Genomic DNA, 15,588 nt, shown 5'->3' with positions numbered 1-15,588 from the left:
GACCGCAGAAGTCCAGAGCTCCTCTGAAGCTCCACGCACCTCCACACAGACGGATCCTATCCGGTGGTTGTTGAAGAGAAGAGCAGAAGATCTGCGGATCTGGAAACTTAACTTCTCTAAAGAAGTCACACACATCCCACTTGGTGACAGACAAAGGCAGTCCAAAGAGTTGGACATATCCCTGCTCTGGTCTCTCTGCTCTGGTCTACCTGCTCTGGTCTCCCTGCTCTGGTCTCTCTGCTCTGGTCTCTCTGCTCTGGTCTACCTGCTCTGGTCTCTCTGCTCTGGTCTACCTGCTCTGGTCTCTGCTCTGGTCTACCTGCTCTGGTCTCTGCTCTGGTCTACCTGCTCTGGTCTACCTGCTCTGGTCTCTCTGCTCTGGTCTACCTGCTCTGGTCTCTGCTCTGGTCTACCTGCTCTGGTCTACCTGCTCTGGTCTCTCTGCTCTGGTCTCTCTGCTCTGGTCTACCTGCTCTGGTCTACCTGCTCTGGTCTCTCTGCTCTGGTCTCTCTGCTCTGGTCTACCTGCTCTGGTCTCTCTGCTCTGGTCTACCTGCTCTGGTCTCTCTGCTCTGGTCTCTCTGCTTTGGTCTACCTGCTCTGGTCTCTCTGCTCTGGTCTACCTGCTCTGGTCTCTCTGCTCTGGTCTACCTGCTCTGGTCTCTGCTCTGGTCTACCTGCTCTGGTCTCTGCTCTGGTCTACCTGCTCTGGTCTACCTGCTCTGGTCTCTCTGCTCTGGTCTACCTGCTCTGGTCTCTGCTCTGGTCTACCTGCTCTGGTCTACCTGCTCTGGTCTCTCTGCTCTGGTCTCTCTGCTCTGGTCTACCTGCTCTGGTCTACCTGCTCTGGTCTCTCTGCTCTGGTCTACCTGCTCTGGTCTACCTGCTCTGGTCTCTCTGCTCTGGTCTACCTGCTCTGGTCTCTCTGCTCTGGTCTCTCTGCTCTGGTCTACCTGCTCTGGTCTACCTGCTCTGGTCTCTCTGCTCTGGTCTACCTGCTCTGGTCTCTCTGCTCTGGTCTCCCTGCTCTGGTCTCTCTGCTCTGGTCTCTCTGCTCTGGTCTACCTGCTCTGGTCTACCTGCTCTGGTCTACCTGCTCTGGTCTACCTGCTCTGGTCTCTCTGCTCTGGTCTACCTGCTCTGGTCTCTCTGCTCTGGTCTACCTGCTCTGGTCTCTGCTCTGGTCTACCTGCTCTGGTCTACCTGCTCTGGTCTCTCTGCTCTGGTCTACCTGCTCTGGTCTACCTGCTCTGGTCTCTCTGCTCTGGTCTCTCTGCTCTGGTCTACCTGCTCTGGTCTCTCTGCTCTGGTCTACCTGCTCTGGTCTCTCTGCTCTGGTCTCTCTGCTTTGGTCTACCTGCTCTGGTCTCTCTGCTCTGGTCTACCTGCTCTGGTCTCTCTGCTCTGGTCTACCTGCTCTGGTCTACCTGCTCTGGTCTCTCTGCTCTGGTCTACCTGCTCTGGTCTCTCTGCTCTGGTCTACCTGCTCTGGTCTCTCTGCTCTGGTCTACCTGCTCTGGTCTCTCTGCTCTGGTCTCCCTGCTCTGGTCTCTCTGCTCTGGTCTCTCTGCTCTGGTCTACCTGCTCTGGTCTACCTGCTCTGGTCTCTCTGCTCTGGTCTACCTGCTCTGGTCTACCTGCTCTGGTCTCTCTGCTCTGGTCTACCTGCTCTGGTCTCTCTGCTCTGGTCTCTCTGCTCTGGTCTACCTGCTCTGGTCTACCTGCTCTGGTCTCTCTGCTCTGGTCTACCTGCTCTGGTCTCTCTGCTCTGGTCTCCCTGCTCTGGTCTCTCTGCTCTGGTCTCTCTGCTCTGGTCTACCTGCTCTGGTCTCTCTGCTCTGGTCTCTCTGCTCTGGTCTACCTGCTCTGGTCTACCTGCTCTGGTCTCTCTGCTCTGGTCTACCTGCTCTGGTCTCTCTGCTCTGGTCTCTCTGCTCTGGTCTACCTGCTCTGGTCTACCTGCTCTGGTCTCTCTGCTCTGGTCTACCTGCTCTGGTCTCTCTGCTCTGGTCTCCCTGCTCTGGTCTCTCTGCTCTGGTCTCTCTGCTCTGGTCTACCTGCTCTGGTCTACCTGCTCTGGTCTCTCTGCTCTGGTCTACCTGCTCTGGTCTACCTGCTCTGGTCTCTCTGCTCTGGTCTCCCTGCTCTGGTCTCTCTGCTCTGGTCTCTCTGCTCTGGTCTCCCTGGCTCCTTCCCAAGAACGGCTGCACACCAGACCCAGCAGGACTGGAAACAGACATTTGTTTTCTTCTGTACATTGTTTTGATGGAAATCCTTGAAGAGCAGCAACCAGCCTGACATGCAGAGCAGCAGCAGGGTCTGGTAGAGGACTCCTACCTGGGAGGGAGGATTCAGGGAGCTTCATATTTTGTAGCTTCGATTCTATTTTGTGTAGCAGCTTTGCAATACTGCTGACACCAAGAGTAACTTGGGACCTTCGGAGGAGATTCCCCTGGCCCTGATCGACGCAGTGCACGTTGTGCATCTCTTTCACTCAGGGTCGGCCCAAGCCTTTATGGGGCCTTAAGCAGAATTGATTTGGGGGCCCCTCTGAGTAACTTTAAAAATAAGTTAATAAACTGTAATTTAATGTGCTCTTGTGGGCTCTCTGGCGGCCACGGGGGCCCTAAGCAGCCGCTTCGTTTGCTTAAGCCTTGGGCCGGCCCTGCTTTCACTGGTGAACAAGATAAATGCAACAAAACTTCCTCCGATAAAGTAAACACCACCATCTGGAATGTACATTACATTTTACATTTAATCATTTAGCCGACGCTCTTATACAGAGCGACTTACAGTAAGTACAGGGACATTCCCCCCGAGGCAAGTAGGGTGAAGTGCCTTGCCCAAGGACACAACGTCATTTTTCACGTCCGGGAATCGAACCGGCAACCTTCTGATTAATAGCCCGATTCCCTAACCGCTTAGCTATCTGACTCCATGTACAAGTCGCAAAATCTACGTATGTCTTCCGAACCTGCCTCAGTATTCAGACCCAGCAACCGTAGTACTATGGTCATGTTGATCCAGTTTCCTCCACAGACCTGCAAACAAATACAAATAAAAATCCCAGCAGACTAACACCGTTTTTTATGTGGTGAACGCATCAGATACTGGTTTTAATAACTGCAGTAAAATGCAGTATTCAGCCAAAGCAGAAGAGGCTCGTTTTTCGGACAGAAAGTTTGCACATGAACACGCGCGCTATCTGTAAAGAGGGGGGAGAGGGGGAGGGATGAGGCGCATGTGCATTAAGATAGAAGGGGGTTGTGGGTAAATAACAGAACATTAACAAGACTTTACCATGGCGACGGAGACGCTGTCTGTGGACTTCTGCACACTGACTTTATTTATTTTAATAAAATCTAATTTACTTTACTCTCAGCAGTTTGCAATATCATTTCAGGGGCCATCAGACTGCGGCACGGAACAGTATTTCGATATATCTAGTCTGTCGTGTTTAAAATGCGGTTCAAGTCAAAAAAAGAGTGCAGATGGTGCGTATTAATGGCTAGCTTACCAGCACTACAGTAGCTAGCTGAATCAGAGAAAACCACATATTGTAGCACAAGGCTAGTTACCTTTATGTGTAGTAGCTAGTAGCCTAGCCTAGCACATAACGTAAGCTAACGTAGCATAGCCATGCATCTTTTTGAGAATGTTTTTGAGTCAGTTGGCCTCTGCATACCCATGTGGGAAGGAATGTCTGATCTAGCAAACCTATTCGAGAAATGGTTTATTAGGTAAATAGTTATTCTTTCTTAACCTGTCTAATTTCTGCCTTCTTCAGGATTGAGTTGTGAGTGCCAGCCGGGGTTCCGGATTCTCTCGGCAGCGGCAGCGGCCATCACCTGCCAACAGTGCCCTCCAGACAGACCTGTAAGCAGAACGCTTATACATTAGTCTTGTCCAAGCACTGTGAGCTTTCAAACGTATTTATCTGGATGTGCCCCCTTACCCCCTCTGTAGGCAGTAACTGGAGATAGATATGGGTGCATTCAGTGCCCAGGCAGTCTTACAGAGACAGGGATGTGCCAGTGCCCGCAAGGCACTATTCTGGGTGAGTGTCTGAAAGAACAAACATGCATGTCTGTGTGACTGCTGTTATAATGACATCATACTGGGTGGTAAGTGTGAGCCAAGGTTGTCTTGAATCTGTAATTTTCAGTGGAAAGGGATGTTCAAGGGAATATTCTAGAAGAAGCAGTGTGTGAGGTGTGCAGTGGAGTTGCGCCCACATTCTCAGCACCTGACCGCCGTGGTAACAGGTACCAACACTCCCCACCTGTCACATCAACAGCCATGTTGTAGATGCATGGTCATCATAACTGTGTAAACCAGAGGCCTGTTCCATAAAGTGAGTTTACCAGGCTTATTTGGTAAACTAGCTTTATAGAAAAGGGCCTGTCCTGGTCTTTGGGCTGGGCTGCTTTGTGTTGTCAGATGTGAGAGATGTCAGGCCACCTTCATCAACACCACCTCCTCCTGCACGTGTGGCTCCTCCAACATCCTGGTGAGTTCTTTCAGGGTTTCTCGTCTGTAGATGAGCTTGTTAAGTACTTTTCCCCCAGAGTCTGCCTGAGGCAGGATGTGGTGTACCTGCCTGAGGGATGGATGTGGTGTACCTGCCTGAGGGATGGATGTGGTGTACCTGCCTGAGGGATGGATGTGGTGTACCTGCCTGAGGCAGGATGTGGTGTACCTGCCTGAGGGATGGATGTGGTGTACCTGCCTGAGGGATGGATGTGGTGTACCTGCCTGAGGGATGGATGTGGTGTACCTGCCTGAGGGATGGATGTGGTGTACCTGCCTGAGGCAGGATGTGGTGTGTTCCTTCTCAGGCCGGAGGACTGTGTTTCCCAGCAGCCCCCCCTAACAACCTTCCTGCAACAGTCAACACACATGTTAACTTTGCTCAGCTGGTAAGTGCACAGACTGAACAGCCATCTCTTAAGTGCCTCCCAGACAGGGACAATGATTTGACTATCACCTTCTGTCTCCTGTCGTCTCCCCCGTGTCTCCTCCCCTGTGTCTCCTCCCCCGTGTCTCCTCCCCCGTGTCTCCTCCCCCGTGTCTCCTCCCCGTGTGTCCTCCCCGTGTCTCCTCCCCGGTGTCTCCTCCCCCGTGTCTCCTCCCCCGTGTCTCCTCCCCCGTGTCTCCTCCCCGGTGTCTCCTCCCCGGTGTCTCCTCCCCCGTGTCTCCTCCCCGTGTCTCCTCCCCCATGTCTCCTCCCCGGTGTCTCCTCCCCCGTGTCTCCTCCCCCGTGTCTCCTCCCCCGTGTCTCCTCCCCCGTGTCTCCTCCCCCGTGTCTCCTCCCCCGTGTCTCCTCCCCGGTGTCTCCTCCCCGGTGTCTCCTCCCCCGTGTCTCCTCCCCGTGTCTCCTCCCCCGTGTCTCCTCCCCCGTGTCTCCTCCCCCATGTCTCCTCCCCCGTGTCTCCTCCCCCGTGTCTCCTCCCCGTGTCTCCTCCCCGGTGTCTCCTCCCCGGTGTCTCCTCCCCGGTGTCTCCTCCCCCATGTCTCCTCCCCGGTGTCTCCTCCCCCGTGTCTCCTCCCCGGTGTCTCCTCCCCCGTGTCTCCTCCCCCGTGTCTCCTCCCCGTGTCTCCTCCCCCGTGTCTCCTCCCCGTGTCTCCTCCCCCGTGTCTCCTCCCCGTGTCTCCTCCTCGTGTCTCCTCCCCGTGTCTCCTCCCCCATGTCTCCTCCCCCGTGTCTCCTCCCCGTGTCTCCTCCCCCGTGTCTCCTCCCCGTGTCTCCTCCCCGTGTCTCCTCCCCCGTGTCTCCTCCCCCATGTCTCCTCCCCCGTGTCTCCTCCCCGTGTCTCCTCCCCCGTGTCTCCTCCCCCGTGTCTCCTCCCCGTGTCTCCCACAGGCTCTTCCGGTCCAGTCAGCGTGGTTCTCCAAAAACCTGTACTCCTCTGCAGCTGCCTGCCTGGTGAATACTGCCTCCTGCCATCACCAGCATCTACCTGCTCTTGTGTGTCCTGGGCCAATCACAGTGTCTGATCTGTTGTGTGCACATGCGTGTGTTTGTTGTCTGCAGGTGTTCTCTAACCGGACAGCCTGCCAGGCTCTGGGCAACATGTGTGTGATGAACATGCACTCCTTCAGCAGTGCCAGCATGGATGCCTGTGGTCTCTTCAACACCGTGTTCAGGTCAACCGCCGCCCTTGGGTCCACCCAGGACATCTCCTACTGGTAACATCTCCGCCGTCATCCTGATCGGACATATCCAGATAGGAATGCTTACAATAGTGCGAGCGATTATACCAGGGTCTTGTGTGTAGGAATATCACATTTTTTAACCCTTTCGTGTAAACAGACAATCATGGTCCTTCATTCCCATGTGACTTCAGGAGGGCCAATCTGCCGTGGCTTTACTATGGAGACCAGCCAGGCCTAGCCAATCGCGTGCTGCAGACAGATCCACTGCCTACAGGGTTCAGCTTCAAGGGAAACAACCGGGTCAGAACAAGAACTAACGCTAGGCCACTAGCTTCACCCTACCACAACAGCTCATCATACAACACCTCAATCACAGCATTACCTGCGACAAAGCCAGCCAACTACAGCCCAGTTACTTTCACTTGCATATTGTTCCGAAGCAAAGCAGTAACCAACAGCACTATGTGTCCCCCAGAACACAGACATCAAGCTGCTGGCTGCTGTGTACAACGCCAGGGGAGACTTCCTGTCCTGGGAGCAGGTGGGAGGAGCTAACCTGCAGGTGAGGGTGTCCAATGGTACCCCTTTTCCACCAACGCATTTTGGGTGCTGGTTCGGAGCCAGTGCTTAATCTCGAACCAGTTCTTTCTCTTTCGACAGCCAAAGAACCGGCTCCGGACCAGGGAAAGTGGTTCTTAAGTAGCACCACAACAGAGGTGGTCTAGTGGGAACCAACTAAGAACCGCTTGCGTCAGGGGCGGGGTTACCTTGACCAACGAGACAAACAGAATCCTTTGACCGCCATTGCTCTAAGTTTTTATAATTCATATTTCAGCTAAACGTACGTGTAAATCAGCATCTGAATTAAAATGTAACGAGAAGTGGGCAGTGTAGTTGCTGAAAATGTGCTTATTTTATTGATGAAACAGTTAATTTGTAAATTTGCTCCAACATTTCGAAAACCTAGCTAGCATCGCAGTGCAGACACTAGTTGCTGCATTTTATCATAATATTATCAAATGAGTGAAATGACAAACACAATTGTTATGAGCTATTGAGCCTCTATTTAACACAAATGTAATACACAAGCATTATACAGCAAAAGTTTATCAAATGTTGCGCTGATGATGCCAGTGTTGTCATACTGCTGCGAGACCAGGGTATTGCGCAATAGCCAAGAAATCCTATACTTGCTGTGTAATATATTTTTGTTGCTTGCTTTTTTTTACGCAGGTACACCCTTGCACTTTTTCGAGATTCATGTTGTTTAATTCTAACTTGTTTAACTACATGCTCTTATGGTTCTTCCCTTTGAGACTTATTTAGTTTTCACAATGTATGCTTCATGTTTTGGTTACCCGCAATTTTGGGGGCTATCTCATTTTTATGATCAGTGACCTATGCACTTTTGTAAAGCTGTCTTTTGGAAGTTGCTTTGGATAAAAGCATCTGCTGAATGCGTAAATGTAATGTAAATGTTGCTGGGAAAGATGAGACGTATACAGTGACGTAACGACTCTGTGGTGGCTCTCTAGCCCATGGAAAAGCAAACCGGCTCTTGTCCTCAGGACCCCCCTGTCCTCAGGCTCCCCTGTCCTCAGGCCCCCCTGTCCTCAGGACCCCCCTGTCCTCAGGGCCCCCCTGTCCTCAGGGCCCCCCTGTCCTCAGGGACCCCCTGTCCTCAGGACCCCTGTCCTCAGGACCCCCCTGTCCTCAGGGCCCCCCTGTCCTCAGGACCCCCCTGTCCTCAGGGCCCCCCTGTCCTCAGGGACCCCCTGTCCTCAGGGCCCCCCTGTCCTCAGGGCCCCCCTGTCCTCAGGGACCCCCTGTCCTCAGGGCAGCCCTGTCCTCAGGACCCCCCTGTCCTCAGGGCCCCCCTGTCCTCAGGACCCCCCTGTCCTCAGGGCCCCCCTGTCCTCAGGGACCCCCTGTCCTCAGGGCCCCCCTGTCCTCAGGGCCCCCCTGTCCTCAGGGCCCCCCTGTCCTCAGGCCCCCCTGTCCTCAGGGCCCCCCTGTCCTCAGGGCCCCCCTGTCCTCAGGGCCCCCCTGTCCTCAGGGACCCCCTGTCCTCAGGACCCCCTGTCCTCAGGGCCCCCCTGTCCTCAGGGCCCCCCTGTCCTCAGGACCCCCCTGTCCTCAGGACCCCCCTGTCCTCAGGGACCCCCTGTCCTCAGGACCCCCCTGTCCTCAGGGCAGCCCTGTCCTCAGGGCAGCCCTGTCCTCCATGTTTTAGATGTTTCCCTGCTCCAACATACCTGATTCAAATGAAAGGTCATAAGCAGGCTTCTGCAGAGCTGGATAACGAACCATTGTCTTTCTCTGTCTCCCAGCTGTGTCCTGATTCAGCCAGTAGACAGAGAGCAGCCTACACCTTTGGCACGGCCTTCCAAGAGAGTGTGAGTGTCTCTGTTCATTTACTTTCTTGAAATCTCTGTTGTTGCTATGTGCTTAAAGATCTTACGATCTACATAAGAAGCATTGCATTGTAATGACTACAGCCTATCTGGTGTGCAAACCTTTCAGTGTTTTATTTGAGTGGTTGTTCTATCCTTTGTGTGTGTGTGTGTGTGTAGTGTGTGCTCTCTGTAGCAGAGCTGCTGCGTGTGTACCCTGAGCCTGTATTCTACGACGTGTTTGTGGATGTGAGTATCGGAGGGAGCCAGCGTCTGATCCCCCTCCCCACACGCAACCTCAACCAACAGTTCAACGGCCTGTTTACCAACCAGGGTGAGAGATGGTGGGATGTGCAGCTGGACAACATTTGAAGTTCCAATACACACAAGACACAATGCACTCTTCACAGAGTGTAAAGCGTTTATATTATGCCATGTTCTTACGTGTGTGTGTGTTTTTCCAGGGAACATGAATGACTGGTACCTGTCGAGGCGTCTGCTGGTGGTGGACACCCTCACTGGCAGAGAGAACAGTCTGAGCTCTCTGCCTAAAGTCCTCCGCATCGCTAGCAGCATCAACATAAAGTGGGTCACCAGTTACCATGAGATGTCAACTGTTTTTATGGCCATTTTTGCACTTCCTCCTTTGACTGTGTCTGCTGTGTCTGCTGTGTCTGCTGTGTCTGCTGTGTCTGCTGGCACAGGTTCCAGTTGGTCCCAGAAACCCAGAGGGGTCAGGTGTTCCCCCCCCTGCTGTCTGTGGCCTACTCTGACATCCTCATCACAGACTCCAACACACAGACTGTTTCAGTAAGTCCCCCAATGTTCACACACACACCTACAAACACACACCAGTCAGTGACCCCACCCTGTGTTTTCAGGTGTCGTTTGCAGTCAATTACGAAATGGACCAAAATGAGTCTCGCATCAAAACAGACGTGAGTCACTACCTCAGTAAGTCATCAGTGGCATAGATCCAGTGTAAGCAGTCCATACTAAGCAGGGTCCCTCTGTGTGTGGAGCAGGTGGCTCTAGGGGTGCTGGGTGGTGTAGCTGTCCTGTACTCACTCCTGAAGACAGCCAGCTGGAAGAGGAGGATGGCCTCACCCCTCATCGACATGGAGGTACCTGACCCTGACCCCTCACTCTCACACCACACTCTCACACGTCAAAGTGCTGTTGCTCTTTCCTCTTCTCCCACAGACTAGTGTTATTGAAGATGTTCTGTTCCACAGACTAGTGTTATTGAAGGGTTTCTCTCCCTCTTTCTCGTTCTCCCCCCCTCTCTCCCTCTCTCAGACTGTGATGAAGTTCCTGTTGTTCTACGCTGGAGATCTGGCCAACGTGTTCTTCATCATCACCTGGGGAACCGGACTCTACTGGCTCATCTTCTACAAGGTCAGCACAGTGAAACTCATCCAAGGCTGTTATACATCCTCAGTGTGACTAAGATGTGAGGCATTCTCCCAATTTTGTATAATTTACTAAAAATATATAATTTATTCAGTTATCTCATTTACAAAATATATATAGTTTTTTCAGTTATCTCTTTCATTTACTAAATGTATATACCGTATTTCTTCGAATAAACGCCGCCCTCGAAAAAACGTTACCCCCGCTGCATTAAAAAAATCTGAAAACGGTTACATTCAACCCCAGTATTTATTACACATGTGCGTAACTTTCTGCACAGCTTTCTGTTTGAAAGCTAACGTGTATGAACATTTAGGCATGCTGCTTCAGATTTCTACACAATGTAGAACACTTGTATTTGAGACTACTACCAACACACACCTAATTGATAGCCAATGAGATAGGGAGTTGCCGCACTCATAGACAAACAAAGAATAGACAAGAAGGTCAGCGGTAGTAAATGAAACCTGCGTTTTTAGCTGCATGATTCATTTGTCACAATGCCAGCAATAAAGTTGTCTATTGCTGCACTGCAGCTACAAATAATTGATAAATTCGAATAATCGTCTCCCTTTAATAAACGCCACACCAAAAATGAACGCTTTTTTCTTTTTAAACGCTGCAGCATTTATTCGAAGAAATACGGTAGTTTATTCAGTTATCTCTTTAATTTTTTTAATGTTTGGTTATTCCGTATCTTCTTTTTTTCTGGGCTGCACAATCAGACGCTAGAGGCAAGTTCCTCCCCTTTCTCCTCCCCTCTCTCCTCTCTGCCCCTCTCTGCTCCCCTCTTTTCCTGTCCTGTTATCCCCTGCTGTCTCTCTATACCAGGCTAGCTTCATGAAAATCAGATATGCTGCATGTGATCTAATGTCCCTCGTGTTTTCAGGCCCAGCAGTTTGTTTCTGTGCTCTTGCCATTGCCTGCACAAGAGGAGCGTTTTGTGACCTACATTGGTTGTGCCTTCGCACTAAAGGTGAGGCCTCATCCTGCTCAGTTTACTGTGTGTGTGTCTGTAAGTCAAGGAATTATGTTTCTGGTCATTGTCTGCATCTGTGTTTCAGACTGTTCAGTTTCTCCACAAGCTGGTGCTGCAGCTGTCTGTGGACGTGTTCCTTATAGACTGGGAAAGACCACGCGGCAAAGCCCACAGGACTGTCCAGGGTACATACACAGGACCTCCTCTAGATGAGTGCATGTGATCAGAGCAGTGTCTAGTATCTACTGTGTGTGTTGTCAGGTTGTGCTGAGGGGAAACGGGAACCATCTCCTGTCAGTATCTGGAGGACTTACTTTGTTGCTAACGAATGGAACGAGATTCAGACCATTCGCAAGATTAACCCAACCTTCCAAATCATGGCTGTTCTCTTTCTTCTCGAGGTACGCCCCTACAGCCTGTCCCATCCCCTCTCTGTCCTGTCCTAGCCTGTCCCATCCCCTCTCTGTCCTGTCCTAGCCTGTCCCATCCCCTCTCTGTCCTGTCCTAGCCTGTCCCATCCCCTCTCTGTCCTGTCCTAGCCTGTCCCATCCTGTGTCTCTGTCCAGGTGGTGGGTTTCTCCAGTCTGACCCTCAGAGAGCCCTGGGCCGTGCTGGAGCGCCCCCCGCAGGCCTTCAGCCCTCCCTCCAGCCTGACACTGCGCTACGGCCTTGCGGCCTCCCTCTGGCTCTGCCTGGGACTACTGCAGGTACACCTGGGTGAGGGGGAGGGGACTACTGCAGGTACACCTGGGTGAGGGGGAGGGACCTACTGCAGGTACACCTGGGTGAGGGGGAGAGACCAACTGCAGGTACACCTGGGTGAGGGGGAGGGACCTACTGCAGGTACACCTGGGTGAGGGGGAGGGGCCTTATGCAGGTACACCTGGGTGAGGGGGAGGGGCCTTATGCAGGTACACCTGGGTGAGGGGGAGGGGACTACTGCAGGTACACCTGGGTGAGGGGGAGGGACCTACTGCAGGTACACCTGGGTGAGGGGGAGGGGCCTTATGCAGGTACACCTGGGTGAGGGGGAGGGGCCTACTGCAGGTACACCTGGGTGAGGGGCCTACTGCAGGTACACCTGGGTGAGAGGGAGGGGCCTACTGCAGGTACACCTGGGTGAGGGGCCTACTGCAGGTACACCTGGGTGAGGGGCCTACTGCAGGTACACCTGGGTGAGGGGGAGGGGCCTACTGCAGGTACACCTGGGTGAGGGGGCGACTGGCCTCAATGGAGGGTCCCGTATCTCTGTTCGAACACAACACCCGCCTCTAAACACAGTCCAAGATGATAGAACACGTGTTGTGTGTTTGGACAGATGGTGTTCTTCACGGTGTTCCACGAGCGCTTTGTGGAAGATAAGATCCGGCAGTTTGTCGACCTCTGCTCCATTAGTAACGTGAGTAAGACTTCTGCTGCATTAGTAACTTGGTAAGACCTCTGGGAAACACTTTGACACAGAAAACATGGTCTGTTCTGAGTGTGTGTAGGTCTGCACTGCTGCAGTCACAGCTGTTCTAAGTGTGCGTGTGTGTGTAGGTGTCTGTACTCCTGCTGTCACACAGGTGTTTTGGTTACTACATCCATGGGCGTTCTGTTCACGGCCACGCAGACACCAACATGGAGGAGATGAACAGCAACCTGAAGAGAGAGGCTGTACGTCCACACAGTGACATCCTCCACACCTCCACACAGTGACATCCTCCACACAGTGACATCCTCCACACAGTGACATCCTCCACACAGTGACATCCTCCACACAGTGACATCCTCCACACCTCCACACAGTGACATCCTCCACACCTCCACACAGTGACATCCTCCACACAGTGACATCCTCCACACAGTGACATCCTCCACACCTCCACACAGTGACATCCTCCACACCTCCACACAGTGACATCCTCCACACAGTGACATCCTCCACACAGTGACATCCTCCACACCCACACACAGTGACATCCTCCACACCTCCACACAGTGACATCCTCCACACAGTGACATCCTCCACACAGTGACATCCTCCACACAGTGACATCCTCCACACAGTGACATCCTCCACACCTCCACACAGTGACATCCTCCACACCTCCACACAGTGACATCCTCCACACAGTGACATCCTCCACACAGTGACATCCTCCACACCTCCACACAGTGACATCCTCCACACCTCCACACAGTGACATCCTCCACACAGTGACATCCTCCACACAGTGACATCCTCCACACAGTGACATCCTCCACACAGTGACATCCTCCACACCTCCACACAGTGACATCCTCCACACCTCCACACAGTGACATCCTCCACACAGTGACATCCTCCACACAGTGACATCCTCCACACCCACACACTCCCACCTGCTACTGCATCTCTCTTGTATACACCCCATTCTTTGTTGCTTTGTCTCTCTCACTTTCTATCTCTTGCTCCTCCCTCCTAATGCCTCCTTCTCCAACTCTCTCTGTGTCTCTAACACTCTCCCTGTCCTCTGTGTGAAGGAGGCCCTGTGTGGTCAGAGAGGTCTGCTTCCCAACACAGACACCCAGACCTTCCAGATATCCATCACCAACCGCCTCAGGCAGCAGTACGACCGCATACGGGAACCCCTCAGCAGGGTGTGTGTGAGGGATGGATGGTTGTATCAAGTCCTGTAGATATGTCACAGGGGTGACGATGACTCTCCTGTGTCCTCCAGAGGAACGGCCCGTCACGGTTGGTGGACGCGTCCTTGAACAACCCCTTTGACCAGAGCACCAAGGCCTACCACACCATGAACCGCTTCTTGGGCTCCATTATAGACCATGTCAGTAGCACAGTAGTGCACTCACACATCATTGGTAGTAAAGGACCATCCTTGAGTTAGTGTCCTAGAACAGCCAAACCAACCTAACCCTGACCCTAACCCTGACCCTAACCCTGACCCTAACCCTGACCCTAGCCCTGACCCTAGCCCTGACCCTAACCCTGACCCTAACCCTGACCCTAGCCCTGACCCTAACCCTGACCCTAGCCCTGACCCTAGCCCTGACCCTAACCCTGACCCTAACCCTGACCCTAACCCTGACCCTAGCCCTGACCCTAACCCTGACCCTAGCCCTGACCCTAGCCCTGACCCTAGCCCTGACCCTAACCAGCATGCGTGGTCCAGATCAGTGACTGTGTATCCTGTGTAGGCCCATCGGGACATGGACTACATAGTGAAGGACAAGCTCCTGCTTGAGAAGGTCATTGGGATGGAGTTCATGGAGCCTATCGACAAAAGCATCTTCTATAATGGTATTGACCTCATTTTACCAACCTCTGTTTAGGATGGTCATTTAGTATGGGAGCAAGAGCATTGTTGACTTGTGTTTCCTTCCTTCCTGTTTGTGTGTGTGTTCCTGTGTGTCTCCTGGCTGTGTGTGTGTGTGTGTGTGTGTGTGTGTGTGTGTTCCTGTGTGTGCGTGTGTTCCTGTGTGTGTGTGTGTTCCTGTGTGTGTGTGTGTTCCTGTGTGTGTGTGTGTTCCTGTGTGTGTGTTCCTGTGTGTGTGTTCCTGTGTGTGTGTTCCTGTGTGTGTGTTCCTGTGTGTGTGTTCCTGTGTGTGTGTTCCTGTGTGTGTGTTCCTGTGTGTGTGTGTGTTCCTGTGTGTGTGTTCCTGTGTGTGTTTCCTTCCTTCCTGTTTGTGTGTGTGTTCCTGTGTGTGTGTGTGTTCCTGTGTGTGTGTGTGTGTGTGTGTTCCTGCAGATGAGTCCCACTCGTTCAGTGATGTGTTGTTCTACGGTAACGAGGCCACCCTGCTGGTCTTCGACACCCTGTTCTTCTGCGTGGTCGACCTTGGGGCTCAGAGCTTCCCCCTGGCTGCTGTGCTCACATATCTACAGCAGATGGTGCGTGTGCGTGTGTGTGTATGGTGATGAAGTTGCACAACAATAAGTTCCTTGTTGCTTGAACACCGGATAAAGATTCACATTTGTTTTTCAGATCATCCGTTTAATCCGCAACGCTTTTGGCCGGAGAAATCTTGCAAACAAGACATTGGTGGATCAGAGGTTCCTTATCTAGGGTTATTTTCCTGCTGTCTAAGCCTTCGTAGTTATGTGTACAGAGCATTTCTGTTTTGTACATGTGATTTTGTTCCATTTGTTTACACAGATACAGTATTTTACTAATTGTTCACCGCCTGGCAAATGATGTAAATATCTGATTGCGCTTTTGTATTTGATGTTTTATAATAAATAAAATAAATGTGACTTACTATGTTTTTAATATTGTTTTACTAAATTACCCAACTTTAAACACATTGCTGCAGACACATTTCACAAATTAAACACACTGCTGCAGACATTTCATCACTAACACACAGGTACCAATAGTAAACTAAGGTGGTGTGATTACGGGCAGATTTTATGGTGCTATAAATGCTCTTTATCATCTCTGGTACCTCAATCCCTTCCCCCTCCCAGGCCTTCAGACTACAGCAACACCTTGGGCATGTCTGGATGTACCAGGCATGCTTAGGACTATTTCTCCTTATTGGCCCTACAGTGAGCTGTAGATTAAATACTATCTTTAACCGAGTATTTTGTACCTTTACTGACCTGTCTGAACAGTGTCACCTGCAGGTAATAACTTGCTTCTGTACTCCACTGCTTATGCATAT

General features: G+C 52.1%; 1 protein-coding gene across 1 annotated transcript; it reads left to right on the top strand.

The window, feature by feature from the left end:
* Positions 1-3,274: 3,274 nt before the first annotated feature.
* Positions 3,275-15,178, top strand: tmem67 (transmembrane protein 67). Its single transcript, XM_084669101.1, has 28 exons — positions 3,275-3,494; positions 3,788-3,876; positions 3,967-4,057; positions 4,166-4,265; positions 4,441-4,510; positions 4,839-4,919; positions 5,864-5,926; positions 6,035-6,189; positions 6,348-6,456; positions 6,632-6,718; positions 8,487-8,552; positions 8,730-8,883; positions 9,014-9,134; positions 9,254-9,359; positions 9,431-9,487; positions 9,575-9,673; positions 9,849-9,947; positions 10,852-10,938; positions 11,027-11,126; positions 11,203-11,342; positions 11,508-11,648; positions 12,260-12,340; positions 12,481-12,597; positions 13,447-13,563; positions 13,644-13,751; positions 14,122-14,224; positions 14,673-14,815; positions 14,910-15,178. Exons 1-28 carry the CDS (start codon positions 3,302-3,304, stop codon positions 14,988-14,990), a joined length of 2,958 nt encoding a protein of 985 aa, XP_084525227.1. The 5' UTR covers positions 3,275-3,301; the 3' UTR covers positions 14,991-15,178.
* Positions 15,179-15,588: the final 410 nt, after the last annotated feature.

This window comes from Hypomesus nipponensis, chromosome 2 (assembly GCF_054491055.1).
Source record: "Hypomesus nipponensis isolate SF chromosome 2, ASM5449105v1, whole genome shotgun sequence".
Classification (NCBI taxonomy): domain Eukaryota; kingdom Metazoa; phylum Chordata; class Actinopteri; order Osmeriformes; family Osmeridae; genus Hypomesus; species Hypomesus nipponensis.
This window is presented reverse-complemented; position numbering and strand designations above follow the sequence as displayed.